Source organism: Sus scrofa, chromosome 7 (assembly GCF_054392235.1).
Source record: "Sus scrofa isolate SSC_HxYL_T2T_F1_AM1 chromosome 7, Sscrofa_HxYL_maternal_Yorkshire_Landrace_v2.0, whole genome shotgun sequence".
NCBI classification, from domain to species: Eukaryota; Metazoa; Chordata; class Mammalia; order Artiodactyla; family Suidae; genus Sus; species Sus scrofa.
This window is the reverse complement of record NC_139389.1, coordinates 131,570,537-131,589,775: the sequence shown is the minus strand read 5'-3', so window position 1 is coordinate 131,589,775 and position 19,239 is coordinate 131,570,537. Positions and strand designations below refer to the sequence as shown.

At 47.9% G+C, this 19,239-nt stretch overlaps 1 protein-coding gene across 7 annotated transcripts in view; it reads left to right on the top strand.

Moving 5' to 3' along the window:
* The first annotated feature begins 290 nt into the window (after positions 1 to 290).
* SETD3 (SET domain containing 3, actin N3(tau)-histidine methyltransferase) overlaps positions 291 to 19,239 on the top strand; it is a 74,366-nt gene continuing 55,417 nt past the window's right edge. Inside the window, exons 1-7 of one of the 7 annotated variants that reach the window (XM_084970161.1) lie at positions 8,874 to 10,007; positions 10,811 to 11,065; positions 11,424 to 11,572; positions 12,944 to 12,960; positions 13,075 to 13,184; positions 16,635 to 16,727; positions 18,984 to 19,132. In XM_084970161.1, the coding sequence (XP_084826287.1) occupies positions 13,082 to 13,184; positions 16,635 to 16,727; positions 18,984 to 19,132 (345 nt within the window). In that variant the 5' untranslated portion in view covers positions 8,874 to 10,007; positions 10,811 to 11,065; positions 11,424 to 11,572; positions 12,944 to 12,960; positions 13,075 to 13,081. Of the gene's footprint in view, positions 362 to 513; positions 696 to 7,273; positions 7,356 to 8,873; positions 10,008 to 10,276; positions 10,568 to 10,618; positions 10,674 to 10,810; positions 11,066 to 11,423; positions 11,573 to 12,943; positions 12,961 to 13,074; positions 13,185 to 16,634; positions 16,728 to 18,983; positions 19,133 to 19,239 lie in introns of those variants that run through there. The other 6 variants (XM_084970160.1, XM_084970162.1, XM_084970159.1 and 3 more) reach the window with 6 other exon arrangements.

Here is a 19,239-nt window from a genome sequence, read left to right as displayed (position 1 = left end):
TTATGGCCCGGAAGCTGGCGGGGGCCAAGCCAGCCGCTCGGGCCCAGCAGCCAGCAGGCCCAATGGCTGGGCGGAACCCGAGAGGAACGGTTGGGGGCGGCAGGGCGGGGCCGCGCCCATGCGTCCGAGCCTCGGGCCAATGGGCGACGGCGGCGGCGGCCCGGGGGCGGGGCCCGGGGCGGGCGGAGCCGGGTTGGGCCGTGGCGGCGGGGCAGTCTCAGGCAGCCGTCCCGCCCCTCCCGTCCGGCTGCCGCCGCCGCCGCCGCCGCCACCGCCGCCGCCTGGGGCTTGGTTGAGGCGGACGGTGGGTCCCGGCCGGAGTGTGGCGCCGCTGCCGCTGCGCGAAGGGGCAAGCGGGCAGGTGAGTGCTGGCGGCGGCCCCTCCACGCGCGCGGCCCGCGGGGCAGACTCGCGCCGCCGCCCCCGAGCGCTGCAAGGCCGGCCCCCGCCCCAGCCGGCGCCCCGCGGCGGTGGTCCGGCCCGCGCCCCGCCGGCCGTTCCGGGCCCAGGGTGCGGGGACCGGTGTGCGCTCTGGGACCGGAAGGACAGGGCTGCGTTTGGGGGCCCCGGCGAGGTCGGAGGGTGCCGCTCGGCCTCTGCCCTCCGGCCCTGCCGGGGAGGGGGCGCAGCCCCGCGTCCCTTCCCGGCGCCCGAGTCTCCCGTACCCGCTCCGCCCGCCCCGGAGGTGGCAGCAGGTGCAGGGAGCGCCCGGCCCCTCGGCTCTCAGCGGGTGGGGCGGGGGTCGATTCCCCTTGCGCTCGTGGGCTCGGCTCTGCGTGCGGCCGGCTCGCGCACCCGCTTCCTTCCTCCCTCCCTCCTCTCTCGTCGTCACTCCGCTGCTTGGGCGAAGGCTGTGTGGCTTTCATGTTCCTCTCTCTCTCCAAACCTCATGTGCCCGCGGAGGTGCCCGGGGACTAGCCCCTGCTTCTCTCCCTCACTTCCCAGTTATAAAAACAGTCGTTGAAAATAGGTCATCTTTCTTCCCACGCGCACTGGCCATCTTCCACATGCTCCGTGCCCTACTAGGGAGAAGAATTCAGTGCTGTGGAGTTTGTCATTCCGGCATCAAACTCTTCCTCCTCGTGGCTCCGGCCTGGCAATGCAACTCTGCAGCCTCTCTCCCCAGTTTTTACGGGGGCAGGCGGGGGGTGGGGATTAGGGTCGGGCGCCACTGGCCGCGGGGGGGCCTTTACCCTCTCCTTGTGTTGACAGATTTAGAATCGCTTGGAGTGTATTGTTTTGCACTTGCAATTGAAGGAGGTGATGTTTCAAAAGCAAAAATACTTTTCAAGTGTGTCGACAGGTGAATTTCGCTTTTAAGAAACTCCGAAGAGTTAACCTTTTAGCGGTGGATCAGTCCATAGCCTGGTTGTGGTGTGGTTACATCAGCTGAATGCGTTTGTCAAAATTCGTAGACCTCGACACTGAAAAGTGTGAATTTTATCTTATGTAAATGATACCTCTTCCCCCACCTTTTCTTCTGGGGGAGGGGGAGGAATGCTCTTTCAAAGCTGAAGGAACTAGTAATGATTTTGGAGAGTTTTAAGGGAATGCATTTAACTTAAGAATATAGCAAAATAAAAGCAGCTTTTCTCTGTACCACTAAAATTTGGCAAGACTTGCTTGAACCATGATATATTGTGTCTGTTCAGGCTACTATGCATGCAGTCTCATCTTACCAAATTAGTCCCCAGGGCTGCTGTGATTGATATTTTGGTAAAGTTCCAGTAATTTAGGGAGAAGTTTTTCTCTGGCCCAAGGAAGTAATTTGCAGAGTGAAGTTCTTAAACAGCTACAGAACAACTTTTTTTATTGGGACCCCAAACAACCTCAGTTTTACTTCTGCTGCTCCTTCCTATCTGCCCTCTTTTCTATAGATTCAGAATTGTGAGTTAATATCTGAAATGAAGCTCTAGTCTGAACGAATAAAATGCTGCTGCTTTTCTCTGGTGATTCTGGAATAGGAGTGATGTTGGACTTGAAAATTAAAACCTTAATGCCTACATATGCTGTAGAAGTGAAAGTTTCTGTTCAGTTCTGCCAATAGGAGTACAATAAATTGTCGGAAAGAAAGTTAACACTTACTGGGCTGCTTTTCCATGTGGGGAACACGTAGGCCACATTTTAATTGATGATTAAACCTTTGCTCTAGAAGCCACTGGAAAATGAGAAACCTGTTAAGGTTTTTTTGGTAAAGTTCAACCACTGGAAAACTTTTCTGAGAGCTGTGATAACTGGTCACAACTGTTTCCTGAAAACTTGCTGCTCTCAGAGTTCCCTTGTGGTGCGGCGGGTTCAGGATCTGGCATTGTCACCTCTGCGGCTTGGGTCGTTGCTGTGGTGCAGGTTCCAGCCTTTGGCCTGAGAACTCCACATGCCACAGGCGAGGCCAAAGAAAATCAAAAACAAACCCAACAAAAACTGTCAGCTCCCAGTATCTAGAAGAAAAGGGCAAAGGAGATGACAGCTGGAGGAGAGTATCAACCACAGAACCACAGAGCCTACACGCAGTAAATAGTAGATAATCACTGAGTTCCGTGGGAACCAGGTACATAGTTTGTGGCGCATGGAGTTTTAGTAAAAGTCTGAGTAAAAATCTGACCTCCTGGCTCAGAGTTTCGCTTATTCCTTTTACCAGATGTCAGTTTAGTCTGAAGTTTTCCACGTCTCTTAAAATGTTTGAATCACACAGTCTCCTTTTTTTCTTATCTCTAATTTGCTGTAACCTTTAGGAATGTAACTAATAATGCTAATGTATCTATTTTGGTGTAGTTTGATAAATATCTGTCGCTGTGAGGTTTTTTTGTTTTTGTTTTTTTCTATCTTCAGAAACTCCTTTATCTGTCCCTGGCTGCAGGGCTTGGTACTTCGGTTAGGGGTGAGGAGAAGTTTCAAGTGTGTTTTCTTGTCCCTAAGTCTTGGGGATGAAGCCTACAAGGGAATAGGAGTTATATGTTACTCTGGCATTACCAAGTTTTCACAAAATAGTGAAGAGTGAATTGAATATACCTTTATTCCTATAGTCCTTTGGAAGTTGCTTGTGGCCAGTTTTTGTTTTCTCAGATAACAAAGTATTATATTTGGGCCCATGACTTTATCAGAAAAAATATTTTGATTTGTTGTGAATCCTTTTTGGTTTTTTTCCCTGCAGTTAAAGAAGTGTTTATCTTGGATATCAACTCGTTCTGAGCCATAGTTAACCACCTAAGAGTACCAGGCTAAGGATTCCTTGCTGTTTAGTTTTTCTAGTTTTCCCTTTTGTTGCAGGTACAGGTGTATTGAACTTGGCTTCTGTACATTGGATTTCCTCATGCCATCCCATTTTCCTACTCATAAAATTGGAGATTGTTAAATATTTTGATCTGCAGATATAACTAATATAATGTTTTTCCTCAAAGTAAAAATTCATTTCTAACGAAATAGTAATACTCATATTTTTCTATTCTGAGGGAGTTGAGGCTTTTTTTTTAAGTCACTTAATAGTCTTAACGGGAAACAAGATTACTTAACAGAACTGGCAAGATTAGCAGTCCTTTTTGTTATTAAATTCATCCAGCAACTCAAGCCAGAGATTAGCTGTGTGGACTCCATTTCCAATTGGGAGTTTCCTCTAGGTTTAGAAATAAACAGATCATAAAACCGAGGTACAAACACAGCTGTTGACAGTTTTCAACTGAAATAAATTTGAATGGAAGAAGAATGCTTCTAAATGATGATAAAATTTAAATACCAAACTTAGGCCTTGGAAATTTTTTCTTTCTTATTCAAGTCCTTTCCAAGTAGAAGTTAATTAATAATTACGGTAAATCCAAACACTCTTGGCTGGCAATGGAAGATGATTCCACCTCTGAAGTTCAGATTTGGAGAGGGGTCTGAGTGATGCTGATAACCAAGCCAAAGTGAAACGTTAACCCCTTCACATGCCGAGGCTCAGTGATGGGGGAGGAGAGGGCAGAGGAGCAGGGCAGGCAGAAATGCCCTCTGTATTTCTTGGAAGGACTAACACATTGTCTTGAAACGTAGATAATCAGGTATCTACCTAGAACTCAATAAATACTGCAACATTTTAGGCTTATTACCTATCTGCCTCCACTGAATTTTGCTTTCCACTTTGTTTAGGACACAATTCATTCCAGCATAGGGTCTGAAAATGCTGTGACTAAGTCGTTTAAAGGTTTCAGTTTCAGAAAGTAGACAGGACTCTTCAGTAGCAATAGTTTTCTCTTAAGCACAGTTAAGAGAAAGTAACTGTTAGTGCTGGCAAATACTCAAAGACGCTTTTACCATAAATTTTGGACATTTTGCTCATGTCCCAAATTTAAGCTGAGGCCACTTTTGTATTTTTGGACAAGGCCAGTGTAATGGCTCTATCCTTTTAAAAGCCCAGTGAGATACAGCCTTTGCTTGGTGTGTGTTAGAACCGCAAAGGAATACTGTTATTTTGAATTTCAGAGATAGTGACCCTCCAGAGGCTTCTAAGCGGGCTGATTTTGCGTTGAATCCCTGAAATACTCTTGGGCATCAGTATCGTCTGTCTGACAAGGAGGTGAGCTGGTGAGGTTTTGCCACCAGCTGTCTAATCACGTTGCCTAAGCTTACTAACTCCTCTAAACTTGAGCTTTCTCGCCTGTAAAGTGAGCATAATATTTCCTTTATCCAGTGTGTAAAATACTCACTTCAATTCCTGATACAGAAAATGCCTGAATGATGGGGTTATGGCGAAGCCAGTCATGTTGGGGACCTGTCACAGGGAACACATAGTTTCAACAGCTCAGTAACAAACACCGGGGCACTTAGCATGGATAATTTTTGCCCTTAGGTTCATCAACTCAGTTGTTTAATATAGGACATGTATGTGGCTGCAGATCAGCTTATGTAGCAAAAGGTTTAGTTGGTTACTGTCTTATCCATGCATCACTTATCTCTGCATTTCAGTTAGATACTCAAGAAATGGACCCTCGGAGTTCCCGTCGTGGCTCAATGGTTAACGAATCCGCCTAGGAACCATGAGGTTGTGGGTTCTATCCCTGGCCTTGCTCAGTGGGTTAAGGATCCAGCGTAGCCGTGAGCTGTGGTGTAGGTTGCAGACGCGGCTCGGATCCCGTGTTGCTGTGGCTCTGGTGTAGACTGGTGGCTACAGCTCCAATTCGACCCCTAGCCTGGGAACCTCCCTATGCTGCAGGAGCGGCCCAAGAAATGGCAAAAGAAAGAAAAAAAAAAAGAAAGAAATGGGCACTGAATGAAAGTACGAATTCCCTGGTACACCCGGCTGGTAGAAAAGTAAGGCTCTACTGATCTTCCTCAACTTATGATGAGGTTCCATCCTGATAAACCCATCATATGTTGAAAATGTCATTGAAGAAAATGCATTTAATACACCCGACTTTGTAGCAAACATCACAGCTTAGTCTCGCCTACCTTAAACACGCCCAGAACACTTAATTTGCCTACCTACAGTTGAGCAAAATCATCTAACACAAAGCCTATTTTATAGTAAAGTGCTAAATAGCTCATGCAATTTATTGAATACTGAATTGAAAGTAAAAAAAAAAAAAAAAAAAAAAAAAGAAACCAGAATGGCTGTATGGGTTCAGAATGGTGGGTTGTTGAGACTTAGGATCCCTGGCCAGCTGGGAGTGGTGGCTCGCTCACACCCAGCATCACCAGAGGGTATTGTCCTGCGTGTCACCAGCCTGTGAAAAGATGACAATTCAAAATTTGAGGTTTTTACCAAGTATGTATATGGCTTCTGCACCATCATAAAGTCAAAATATACTAAATTGAACCACTGTCAATGGGGGCCCATCTGTAACATCTCCTTGAGTTGAGCTGAGTTTGGCAGTTGCACTTCGACAACCCTACCTGCCACGTGACAGCAGATGTCATTATTTTAAAACTGTTCAGGGTTGAGGGTCAACACGGGTAACCTTATCCAGAGGTCTCTTCCAAACCTGATATTCCACAATTCTAGAATCTAGAATCCTGAAGGGAGGAATGTGGGTGGTTTGGAAGTAATTTCTTGACGGAGTATAGCTAGCTGTTCCTCACCCTTAGCATTTTGCTTTGTTCTTTTAGGAGGATATAATAGGAAATGATTATGCATGATACTGGGATTCTTTGCTTTATGAAGAGGTGTTTTTGTGTGTGTGTGTGTGTGTGTGTGTTTGGCAGCTTCTTTAAATAGGAGCCTCATTTTAATTTGAGTATATTTACAACTTTTTTCAACAGCAGTTTAAAACTAAACTATTATGTTGAAAAATAAATCAAAGACAGTTTAAGCATCTCAAATTATCATGTATATTAGTGGACATATAGCAAAAAACATTGTGGAAAGCAAGAAATAGGTGTATTTTTTAAAATCTCAAGTTTGTGTATATCTGTCTACCTATCTTTGTATGTATATATGACAGCCCAGATTGTATAAAGATTGAAATTTTACTTCCATGCAGCCTCTGGGTCTCCATTCACCTTGGTATGTATGTAGGCTGAGTTGAAATTAAGTCCACTGTCTGCCTGTCTGCTTGCCTTGACTTCTTGGTTCTTTAAAAAAAACAAGCTTTTTTTAGGAATTATTTTTTTTATTAGAGTATTTAGTTGATTTACAGTGTTGTGCCAATTTCTGCTGTGCTGCAAAGTGACCCAGTCATACGTGTGTATACATTCCCTTTCTTATATGATTTTCCATCATGGTCTATCGCAAGAGACTGGGTAGCCTTCCCTGTGCTGGACAGCAGGACCTCATTGCTTATCCATTGTAAATGTCATAGTTTGCATCTACTAACCCCAAACTAACCCCAAACTCCCCGTCCCTCCCACTCCCTCCTCCTCCCCCTTGGCAACCACAAGTCGCTTCTCTATGTCTGTGAGTCTGTTTCTGTTTTGTAGATAAGTCGCTTATGACATATTTTAGATTCCACATAGAAGTGATATATGGTATTTGCTTTCTCTTTCTGACTTTCTTCGCTTAGTATGAGAGTCTCTAGTTGCTTTTATGTTGCTGTAGGATGGCATTGTTTTGTTCTTTTTTATGGCTGGGTAGTATGTGACTTCTTGGTACTTTTGAGTTGTGGCATGTGAGCCCTCCTTTGGGGGCTGGAATGGTAGGGGCTAGTCAGCCGCTTGAGCTGGTACAAGTGAGTATGGCCTGACCCTAATACGAGATCCTGCTACTGTGCAGAGAGATGTTTCTGCTGTTTTGGTTAACATGTTACCAATGCAAGGACTGTATACGCCTTACTAAAGTTCAACACTTTTCCCTTTGAGAGTGCTTTCGTTTTCTTCGGCCGTCAGCCTCTAATAGGTGTACTTAATTCAGCATATAGGGATCTGAGCCTAATGGCCTGCAGAGTATTTTGGTGAGATTCTTTTCGTCCTACGGAGAGGTTAGGCAGGCTCTCATGCTCCCTTCGCGTGCGTTTACAGCTGGGCCGCTGCAGTGGGGGGAAGCCACAGGAGCCCTCTCTCCCTTTGTCAGTCGTGCTGTAAACTTGGAAGATGCAGGATACATTGAAAAACATGCTGGGTTTGGGCTAACGTTTCCTGCACAAATTGATTTTAAAAATTTATTCTAGTTGCATTTAGTTGAAAGCAACTCAAGAATGATGCAAATATACATTCTTTCCATTTAGATTCTTTTTTGGTGGGGGGGGTTCTTGTGGCATATGTAAGTTCCCAGGCCAAAGCAGGGATCCAAGCCACTGCAGTGACAACTCTGGATCCTTCGCCTGCTTCGCCATAAGAGAACTCCCTAGCATTTGGGGCAGGGGAGGAGAAAAAATACCCCTACAGAGCTGAATTCCATCTCAGCCTGTTCAGTATGTATAAACTTTACTTTGTAAAAGTGGGTTAAATATCCAGGACCCTCCCTCACTGCCCCACCCCCTCAGCCAAGTTCCCTAAATGCCCTCTATCTGATTTCTTCTCACCTCTCTGGAGTACCTGTAAAAGAATCACTTGATTGATCAGAAGTGGTTGTTGATGACAGATGCCCCTTGCATATTAGTTTAATAGGTCATTTATTCTGTGTTTTCTAAAGTTCCTTCTCTCTCTTCGGTGGGGAGATTGTTGATGAACTTGCTAGATAGTTCATGATATAGCAAGCAAAGAGCCAGATTTTTGAGGATTCTCTGCATTTTTACAATATCTCGATGGTGAAGAAATGTAGGTATGTGTGAAACTCTTAGCTTGCTGCTTCTTTTATAGACACCCCTTCCTTCAAACCACTGTCACCGTAATTGTTTTCTGTAGAACCCATTTGTCTGTCAGTCCCTTTTGCTTTTCTACATAGTATTTTCTTTTACCTTCAGAATTCTCAAAGTCTCCCCCTCCACTATGTATTTCTCTTTCCCCCAAGGTAATTCAAAAAGAATTTGTAATTATATCTGATTTTGATCTAAACTTTGGGAAAAACCTTTTGATTTAGCTTTGTACCTTCTGGCTAAAATTTAACTTGGAATTTAACTTGTGTGTGTGTGTGTGTGTGTATACATATAACTGATTTCACATGCTTTATATTTGTGAACGTACATATTTGGAATAAATATTGAACATGAACATTTTTTCTTTGTAGGAAGTTTAATTTCTAGTAGGTAGTTTTTTTCCACCGAGAACATTTAGAATATTCGGTCTCTTTCGTTACGGATATTTGACTCTTTCATTTGTTGAAATTTGTAATCTAGCCCCAGATTCAGCTGAACTCACAATGAAAATTATTCATTGTGTGTAATGAGTTTTTGAATCATAAGTGAACAGGGTAGGTAGTTATTTTAAATCCATGATGCTGGGGAAATCTTTGTCAGCTAAAAAAGGCAGAAGGGGGTTGAATTTAGGAAACCACTCCTACTGGCTTCTAACACTTTCTCAGACTGAAATTTTTTTTTTTTTTTTTTTTTTTTTTTTTTGGCTGTACCTATGGCTTGTGGACGTTCCCAAGCCAAGGTTTGAACCTGTGCCACAGCAGCAACCAGCGCCACTGCAGTGACAGTGCCGGACCCTTAACCTGCCTGTGCCACAGGAAAGCTCCATCTGAGACTAAGTGTTAAAGTCTAGTCAACCTTGGTTATCTGTGCGTTGTTCTATGCCCCTCTGTTGTTACCTTCCTCTCTGATTTGAGGAATTATTCAGGCTGTGTCCTGGGTCCATCCCCGCCCCCCCCCCCCCAAATCCCTGAGGCCCACAGGCCTGGCCTTCCCTCATCTGCCATCTTTTGCAGTAGCTGGCATGGTCCTGGCACAGAGACGCAGAAGAGCTTGTTTCATTGTGTGCAATTATATGGAGAGTCTGCATATGTGCTGGACGTAACGCAGGATTTCAGGCTGAAGCCCTGTGTCCACTGCTTGTCAGCTCTGGGCTCTCGGGCAAGTCCCAGCCGTGTCTACGCGCTCTGACCATGTCTAGGCCAGTCTGACCAGCTCAGGGCACCGTGCAGATGCTGGTGCCTGCTCACAAGGGCCTGCGGAGCTTGAAGTCAGGGTTCTTCTATTTCTATTGGAAACGGACTTTTATTGTCGCTTTGTTGCTTTCTAAGAGACCCACAACACTTAAAAACTTCAGTTTGTGTTCATTAGAGAGGTTTTCTTATGCAACTTGCTATCTTAAAGCTTTTCTGACAATAAACTACAGATTCCCAAAAGAAACCATCTTCTAAACGTGAATTTGATATGTTTTATATGTACACATTTACATTTTGACTTTTAAGAGTTGTCCTCGTTCTTTAGCAGTAGTTAAATATTAAGTAAATGTCTCATTTTGGCTAGTGTTCTGATCACTGGTGGGAGTATATATCAAAATGGTTCCTTGTTGTACGATCTTACCATCATGATGGGAAATAAATCTTACCCACAAATAGCAGAAATAAAGTCAAGTAAGATCTTCCTGCATTCAACAAATATTTGACCTTCGGCTGCATCCATGGCACCGTACGAAACCCTCCAGATGATTTAGAAGTGGAAACTTTGGTTGGTTGGTTGGTTGGTTTTCTGCCACAAGACAGCAGCCTGCAGAAGTGGGTGAGGTGGGCATGTAAATGATGGCGGGTGGGCTCTGGGGTGTGCGGCGTGGGGAGGGGATTGGGGGAGGGGATTGTTGGGGGGGGGGCGGTCTAAGCCAAGACGTAGACACCTTCCCAGGAGCCGAAGAGGCCGCAGAGACAGGGAGTGTATAGGCGGGGGTGACGCCAGGCCAGGGGGCTGAGGGGAACTGGCCATTCCATCAGTGCAAAGTGCCAGCACAGACGCAAGCGGCGATGCCAATAGATGTCAGCGTGATGGTCACTTCTGGGGGTGGCTCTGGACCAGGATAGGAACGCGGGGACTTGGTTCTCACTCAGGGTGGGGGCTGTGCCCTTCCCGAGCGGGTTACACCTCCGTCTATAAAGGCTGATGGTGACAGTGTTGGGGGGAGGCAGTGGAGGCAGGAAAGCTGATCAGGGGTGGGAGGAGCTGGAGCTGAGGCTCTTAACCGGGAGTGGCTTCAGGGAGTGTTCCTATAACTGCAGTCCCCAGGGCTTTCCAAGACGGCAGTCCCTGTGCCTGCTTTCCCAGGGGCTCGCTTACTGCTGCCTGTTGCGGTTTGTTGTGTTTCTGTATTTGCTACTGGGCGGGGGCAGATTTCAGTGGCAGGGAGAATGCAGACACTGTTGCAGTCAGAGCAGGAAGTGAATTCAAGAGGAGCAGGTGGCCTGAGACACTCAGGGGGCGGCCGGCGGGGTGGGATGGGGGTGGCACCTGGCAGGGAGTCGTCCGTGTGGGGTCTGGAAGCCCTGTCCACCCTCCCGCACTGCGCAGACCCCTGTGCCTTGTGTGTTTCGCAGGGGCGGTGGGCTGGCGGCGGAGCACAGGCTTTGGAGTCAGGCAGACCTCAGTTCTAGCTGCACCTCTTCCGTGGGACGAAGATGGAGGACTTCACCTTTCTGAGAATGTCATCTAAAAGATGAGGCTAATTCCAGCAGTGAGAGTCTGGCAAGATGAAACGCAGAGATAGTCTTGGTAGTCTTAGCCCAGCGTGTGTCTGAGGGGAAGGACGGCCCAGGGTGGCAGTGCCGCCGCCGCCGCTGTAATTAATGATGGTAATCTCAGGACAGGTATCCCGATGCCGGGGAGCGAGGGAGTTGGGAGGCTTCCTGAGGAAGGACGTGGGGAGGAAAGGGGCTGCGGGCAGAGCGCTTTGCAGCCTGTGGGTCCTCCTCGCAAGGTGCGGGGGGTGCCGGGGGCGTGGCCGTCTGTCTGGGGCACCCTGTGCCCGGGCCTGCCGAAGAGGAGGGAAGGGCTTGGGGTGACGTTTACCGCTTAGCACTCGGAAGGTCTTACCCGCAGGGCTGCAGGGAGAGGCCAGCAAGCCTGGCTCCGGTTCCACAGTCCCTCCTGCCGAGCTGCATTTGGAAGTGTGATTAAAGCCCTTCTTTGCAGACTTACCAGTAGTTTTAGTTGTTTTCAGGTCAAGTTCAGTGGTCTTCCCACGGAGTTGCCTTCAGCAGATGTGCAGAGGGCCTGAGATGCAGAGTGGCAGGTGCTCTGTCCAGGCCTCGAGCGAGTGAACACGGGAGCATCCTTCTGGTCCTTAAGTAAAGGAAAAGGTGCTTAAGCTCCTCATGCTGCCCCCACCCCCCACTTTTTTTTCTGCTTTGATCTCAAAGCAACTAATTCTCTGTGCTGCAAGAGTCAGAGGTATTTTACCTGTTCCTTTTTGTTCCAGGATGCCTGACCCTGTGTGTTCCGTGCTGTTTTAGGAGACTTACTAGACCCCTAAGTTACAAAGTAGACTTCATTCTAAGACACCAGAGATGTGTCCTCTCTCAGCTGCATTCTCTCTCCATCTTCCTGGCTTGTCATCCTGAGGCCCTCAGATCAGAACCCCCAGGCTGCAGTTGCCACCCTGCTGCAGTGGGCGGCTTCTGTCTGCCCCTCACCACGGGGACCTCTGCAGCTGGGCATGTCACCCACTGGACCCCTCGCATGCTTCCCTCATCCCTGCCCTGCCTTCAAGTTGCCTCCCCTGTCTTCAAACCAGCCCCTGACTCACTGCTAGAAAATGTCTTCAGACAAATGTTACAGTGTCTCTGCCCAACAGGTGTCCTGCGTCCCACACTCTCACCTGCGTGCAGCGTATCCTGGCAATGTTTTTTTCCTTTTCTTTTTTTTTGGGGGGGGGGGCTTTTTAGGGCCAAACCCTTGTATATGGACGTTCCCAGGCTGGGGTTCGAATTGGAGCTGCAGCTACTGCCCTACACCACAGTCATAGCAACGCCAGATCCAAGCTGCGTCTGCAGCCTACACCACAGCTCACAGCAATGCCGGATCGTTAACCCACTGAGCAAGGCCAGGGATCGAACCTGCATCCTCGTGGATACTAGTTGGGTTCGTTACTGCGGAGCCACAACAGGGACTCCTGTCCTGGCCATTTCTTATTCATCGGGGCACGTGGGACCTGAGGGTGGTGGAAGCACCAGGTTGGGACCACTTTCGAGGGGAGGGTCTGCCATCGACTCCCTGTGGATCCCTGGGAAGCACTTCGGGTTTTCCTTGAAGCCAGGAGAAGGGATAGATCGGCTCTCTGAGGTTTCGTCGAGCTCTCCAGTGTCTTCAGCGTTTGTCCAGAGAGTCTAGTCTGTTGCTTATGATTCGTTGCTCTTAACGGGAAATGGTTCTTTTAAAGCGAAGCGAGGAGAGAATATATAGGTTTTTGTGGCCATGTGATAGTTGTGATACGTGAACCTGCATAACTTTTTCTCCCCAGTGTCGTCGAATAAACATTTTAGGATATATAATGAAATCCATGTAATGTGAAAGTAATTCTAGAGTCCAACTTGCTTCTACCATAGTTTTTTATAAGTGAAAAGGAATGACCTTTTCTTCCAGAGACTACAAAGCAGATTTTTTTTTCCCATTTGAGAGCTTCCAAATACTAATATTTGTACGCATTGCTTTTTTTTGGAACGAAACTTGAGGATGTGGCATATGTGAGGTAAGATCTTTGCATCTCAAGGCTGAGCTGCTGCTGTGCCATGTTTTATTACTTGAGTTTGTTCTTTGGGGATATAACGCGTGTCTCTTGGTCTTTTCTTTTTCTCCTCTATAGTCAGAAAATGGGTAAGAAGAGTCGAGTAAAAACGCAGAAGTCAGGCACTGGTGCTGCAGCAAGCGTGTCGCCGAAGGAAACCTTGAACTTGACCATTGAGCTCTTGCAGAGTAAGTCTGGCGCTCGGCCTTCCCGCTTTTTCTGGGGCCCGTGCGTCTCTCGCCTCCACTCTGCACTGCGTGAGAGTCCTAGTCCCATGAGCGGGATGCAGGACAGACACGGGCCCGATCCCAGCTCAGCCGCGGGACTGGCGAGACACAGGGCTTCCCAGCCTGCAGCCGCCCCGTGGTAAAAATGCAGGTGCCGTCCCAGCAATAACTGTTACCCAGTAACACCCCCAACAGTAACTGTCCACCAGGCTGGGACGACAGGGATGAATGTAGAGCTTCTGGCATAGCCCTGAGCACCCGGGGCCAAAATCCACTCTTTTTTTTTTGGCCACACCTGCAGCATCTAGAAGTTCCCAGACTAGGGATCAAACCTGTGCCATGGCAGTGACAACGCTGGGTCTTTAACCCACCAAGCCACCAGGGAGCTCCTTGCACTAGTTTTTAACAGGGTGGCCTTGGACCAGCTGCTTCAACTCCACTGAGCCCAGATGTTCATGTCAGCAAGTAGGCTGCCCCGGGAGTGTGGTGAGGCCCACGTGAGCATGGGGAGGTCGCTGGGGCCTTGAAGCCTCTCAGAGAGCAAACCTTAGGAGCTAGGCTCTCTCACCACCTTGACTTTGAGTGAGATTCACTAATCGTTTTCCACTTCCATGTGCGGAGATTTTCAACTCTTGGTTGTAGGAAATTAAGTATCTATTAAAGTGCCTACACTTGCTACAGTAGGTTAGTATAAACTAGTAACTTTCTTATTTATTTTATTTAAAAATATTTTTCTTTTGGCTGCAGTTGCAGCCTGCAAAAGTCCGGGGTCAGCCATCAAACCTGTGGCACAGCAGTGATGATGCCAGCTCCTTAACCCTCTGAGCCACCAGGGAACTCCACAACTTCTTTTTTTTTTTTGTCTTTTTGCCATTTCTAGGGCTGCTCCTGCAGCATATGGAGGTTCCCAGGCTAAGGGTTGAATCGAAGCTGTAGCCACCAGCCTACGCCAGAGCCACAGCAACGCGGGATCCAAGCCGTGTCTGTGACCTATGCCACACTTCACGGCAACGCCGGATCCTTAACCCACTGAGCAAGGCCAGGGATTGAACCCTCAACCTCATGGTTCCTAGTTGGATTCATTAACCACTGAGCCACGACGGGAACTCCTCCAACTTCTTTTTTTAAGTCATGAATTTAAATTGGTGCTCTGCATGTTTCAGATTTAGCTGTGGTCAATCAATTAACTACGTTTGGCTCACTTTCTTTGCCCCTGTGTTTAGATGATGTGAGACTCACCCCCCCAAAAAAATTTAGTTTTCTGTCCCCGACAGAAGCAGGCAGCAACTAAGTCAGGGTCAAGTCCTGTCCTGAGGGCTCCCAGCCATTGTTCCCGGGATGTCCCCACTTCCTCCCAGATCAATGTGGGTCCCCACAAAGCACAGATATACCTGCCCTTCCCCACCCTTCTCCCCCAATAGAATGTGGGCAGCTTCAGAACAGGCCCCTGCCTTCTGGGGCCTCGGTCAGTATTTGGTGATGGAAGAAGGACAGCTGCTTAACCTTAGTAGTTATAAGTCACCTCTTAACTGGGAACTGTTAATTATTTACATCTCCTCTTTTCCTCGGAAAACAGCAGGGACCAACAGGTTTAACAGGAACATGGAGAGGGGGCTCTATCTTCAATTTTTTTTAGCTGCTTCTTTTTCTTTTTTCTGGCCTTACCCATGGCATGTGGAAATTCCCAGGCCAGGGAGCAAACTCACACCATAGCAGCGACCTGAATTACTGCAGTGACAACACCAGATCCCAACCCACTGCGCTACAGGGGTACTGGGGCCGGAGGAGACCCTCTCTTTAAACTGATACGACCCTGGGAGTTCTCTGGTGGTTTAGTGATTAGAATTCAGTGCTTTTACCGCTGTGTCCTGGGTTCAGTCCCTGGTCTGGGGACTGAACTCCCACATCAAGCCGCTGTGTGCCATGGCAGAAAAAATAAAAATAAAAATAAACTGTTACGACCCTTTGAAAAGGTAAGGGAGTTCCCGTCATGGCTCAGCAGTAATGAACCCTACTAGCATCCATGAGGACATGGGTTCGATCCCTGGCCCCACTCAGCAAGTTAAGGGTCTGGCACCTTCTGAGCTGTTGCAGACAAGGCTTGGATCCCGCGTTGCTGTGGTGTAGGCTAGTGGCTATGGCTCCAATTTGACCCCTAGCCTGGGAACTTTCATATGTCTCTGGTGCAGCCCTAAAAAGACAATAAAATAAAATAAATTAAAAAATAAAAAGGTAAGAGTTGCTGATAGGCAGGGCACTGGGCTCCTGTCTCGGGCGTTAGTTTTCTGGTTTTGTCTGTACAGCAGAACCTTAACTTCTTTTTCAGCAGCAACTGTGCCATCTCTTTTTGTAACTCCCCCAGAGTGCTTATTTTAGAGCCTTACACAGGGATGTGAGATGTTTGTTGACTAATTGTCCTTATGTCCAATTTAACTCTGGTTCTGTTAGGGAGCCATTGTTATGGGGTTTAACTAGAAATAAATGTTGAAGTTTAATATACCGTCTTTTCGCCATCCTTGATACTTTTCTGGGAAATGTTTTGCATTTTAGCTTTTAAGACTGTCCTGTTTATAATTGTATTCTGGGGGAAATTTTATTTATTTATTTTTTTGGTTTTTCGGGCCGCACCCGTGACATATGGAGGTTCCCAGGCTAGGTGTTGCATCGGAGCTACAGCCTCCAGCCTACGCCACAGCCACAGCAATGAAGGATCTGAGCGATGTCTGCGACCTACACCGCAGCTCACGGCAACACCAGATCCTTAACCCACTGATCAAGGCCAGGGATCGAACCCACAACCTCATGGTTGCTAGTCGGATTCGTTTCCGCTGTGCCACGATAGGAACTCCTATTCTGGGGAAGAATTTTTTAGAGCAGCAGGGATAAGGTCCATGCGAGTTAGGTGCTCACACTTGTGTGCTGAGGTCACAGTTTATTTATTTATTAGTTTTTTTGTCTATTCTAGGGCCCCACCCTCGGCATATGGAGGGTCCCAGGCTAGGGGTCTAATCAGAGCTGTAGCCACCGGCCAACACCACAGCCACAGCAATGCCAGATCTTAGCCACGTCTGAGACCTACACCACAGCTCACAGCATTGCTGGATCCTTAACCCACTGAGTAAGGCCAGGGATCGAACCTGCATCCTCATGGATGCTAGTCGGGTTTGTTAACCACTGAGCCACTACGGGAACTCCCTGAGGTCACAGTTTACTATGTGGCCTCTGAATGGATTCAGAGGCTTCACAGGCTTTGAAAGGTATACCTGGTTTATACTTTTTATCATGGCTTTAGTGTCTTTGTCCTTTAAAAATAAGCCAGCAGCAACAACCAAACCCAGATCCTCTTTGTTCTGAAGACGAACAGGGGAAGTGGAAGGAAGGAAACATTTGCGCGCGTGGCTTGTGTTGCAGAATGCAGCAGCCCTGCTCCCGGCCCGGGGAAGGAGTGGGAGGAGTACGTGCAGATCCGCTCTCTGGTCGAGAAAATACGGAAAAAACAAAAAGGTAAATTTCCTAGAACGTTCATCCCATTTCAGAAAGGGCAGGGGGAGACCTGCGTGGGGCCCAGGCCCTGCTGCCCGTCTGGAAGGCGGTTGCCAAAGGGCTTCTAGATCGGGAGAGACTGCATCTGGGGCTGTCGGGACAGTCGCTCTCCCAGGTGCTGTTACTGCTTTGGAAGAGTTTTGTAAAAATGCTGAGCTTTGGAGGTGGGGATGTTTGTGTCTGGGGACTAAAGTGGCACAACTTTCATTTACTTTACTTTTGTTTTGTTTTATTTTATTTTATTTTATTTATTTTTTTGTCTTTTTAGGGCCACACCCACAGCATAGAGAATTTCCCAGACTCGGGGTCGAATCAGTGCCGCAGCTGCTGGCCTACACGACAGCCACAGATCTTAACTGCATCTGCGACCTACACCACAGCTCACGGCAACGCTGGATCCTTAACCCACTGAGCGAGGCCAGAGATCGAACCTGAGTCCTCATGGATACCAGTCAGGGTCGTTATCACTGCACCACAACGGGAACTCCAAATTGTATTTTATTTCATTTCAGTCTGTTTTTCCATCCTGTTTCCTTGAGGGTTTGAGGTCAATACATAATGGTGTGTGGTCCACACTCACATGTATCCTGATTGCTTCACATCTTGTCAAGATTTACAGTAAACTCAAATATATCTTGGGTAACGAAGAGGCGTGGTTCTCTTTCCCAAGCTGTGTTTTTACAGGCTGTATTCAGCAGACATCTTAACGATTCTCAAGCAGGCTGGCCAGGGGGCCAGGCGTCAATTTGGAGAAGCTTATTCAATATACTTTTTGTTTTTGTCCTGGAAGCACAGCCAGCGGATTTGTATGCAGGCCACACTGGAGGTGGAAGGAGAAAACATAATGAGGAGCCTGCCTTTAAAAGGATGAGGAGAACTTCTTCGAGTCCCTTTGTATCTGTTGCTGTGCGAGCGCGAGGGAAGAGGGTTTGCTTTTTGTTTGCCGTCTGAGGTTTTTTCGCTCTCCCATACACGTCTGCAAACGTGCGGTCTTTAGGTTATGATCGCAAACCCTCGTGGGGACTGGTTCTTTGTTATACTGTGTTGATTTGCACTAAGTGGAAGGCTGCTGATCCTGGCTCACCAAATTGGCGCTGGACGGTTTTTGTATATCCAGAGTTTCTGTTCTGCGTAGAGACCGTTCGCCACAACTGGCCCGAGAGTCAGAGCATTGGTCAGTTCTCAGCAAGGCCGGAGTACATTCTGTCTCGGAATCCCCTGGACCACGTCCGATCTCTCCATTCAGCAGGCCCCTTTGCGCATCCAGGCTGGCCCCGGGCCAGGCAGTCCCGCTTCTCAGACCCAGTTACCCTTCACTGCATTAGGGGGATGTGGCCGAAAGCCCTGCGCTGGGGTCCATGCCCAGTGCCTCATGTGCTTAGCATTCTTGTTCTGCTCTCTCTCTCTCTTCTTTTTCCTTCCCTTTTTTTTTTTTTTTTTTTTTTTTTTTGGCTTTGTAGGGCTGCACCTGCAGCATATGGAAGTTCCCAGCCTAGGGGTCGAATCAGAGCTACAGCTGCCAGTCTACACCACAGCCACAGCAACATCAGATCTGAGCCGCATCTGTGACCTACACCGCAACTCATGGCAACATCGGATCCTTAACCCACTGAGCGAGGCCAGGGATCGAACCTGCATCCTTAGGGATGGTAGTCAGATCCGTTTCCGCTGAGCCACGGGAACTCCGTTGTGTTTTCTTTATGGCGATACATACAGATCCAGCTCATTGAAGCTGCTGGATGGAATTCCGTGGCAGAGCCCTCCCGTCCTGTGCTGTCAGAGTCGGGGTCCAGGGCGCCCCTTGCACCCGTCATGCACATACCTGCACTTTCGCGGGCGTTTCGTTAAAGAGAGTGTGCGTGTGAGAGACGGCAGGTCACTCTGGATTTGTGCCGTGTCACGGAGGCTCCCCCATCCCGTCGAGTTCTCCGATAGAACCTAACGGCCAGGGGTCACATTACCGAGGACCAGTAACCGTTTCTCTGTAACCGACAGGGAGTTTAGGATTTTAATTCACCTGTCCTGTCACTCATTAAGATAGACACTGTCATGTCTGGTGGCCAGTTTTGGTTTTTTTCAAGATCGGAGTTTCATTGCTATTTCCAGGTAGTTCCAGTGGTCTGGGTTTTTTTCTTTTTTCTTTTTTTTCCTGAGAGCAGCGTGAATGATCTCTGTCCTAAAAGGAGCTCTTGTTTTCTGAATTGTGGACTGCTACAGGTCTGTCTGTCACTTTTGATGGAAAAAGAGAAGATTACTTTCCTGACCTAATGAAATGGGCCTCTGACAATGGAGCCTCTGTCGAGGGCTTCGAGATGGTGAACTTCAAAGAAGAGGGCTTCGGTTTGAGGGCAACAAGGGACATCAAGGTGAGTTTATGGGGAAGCCTTTGCGCTTGGGCCGCTCTAAAAGTGGAGGGCACAGGGCCTGCAGACAGACGCCCCGGGTCTGCTCCGAGCCTGTGGGCTCGTGCGCA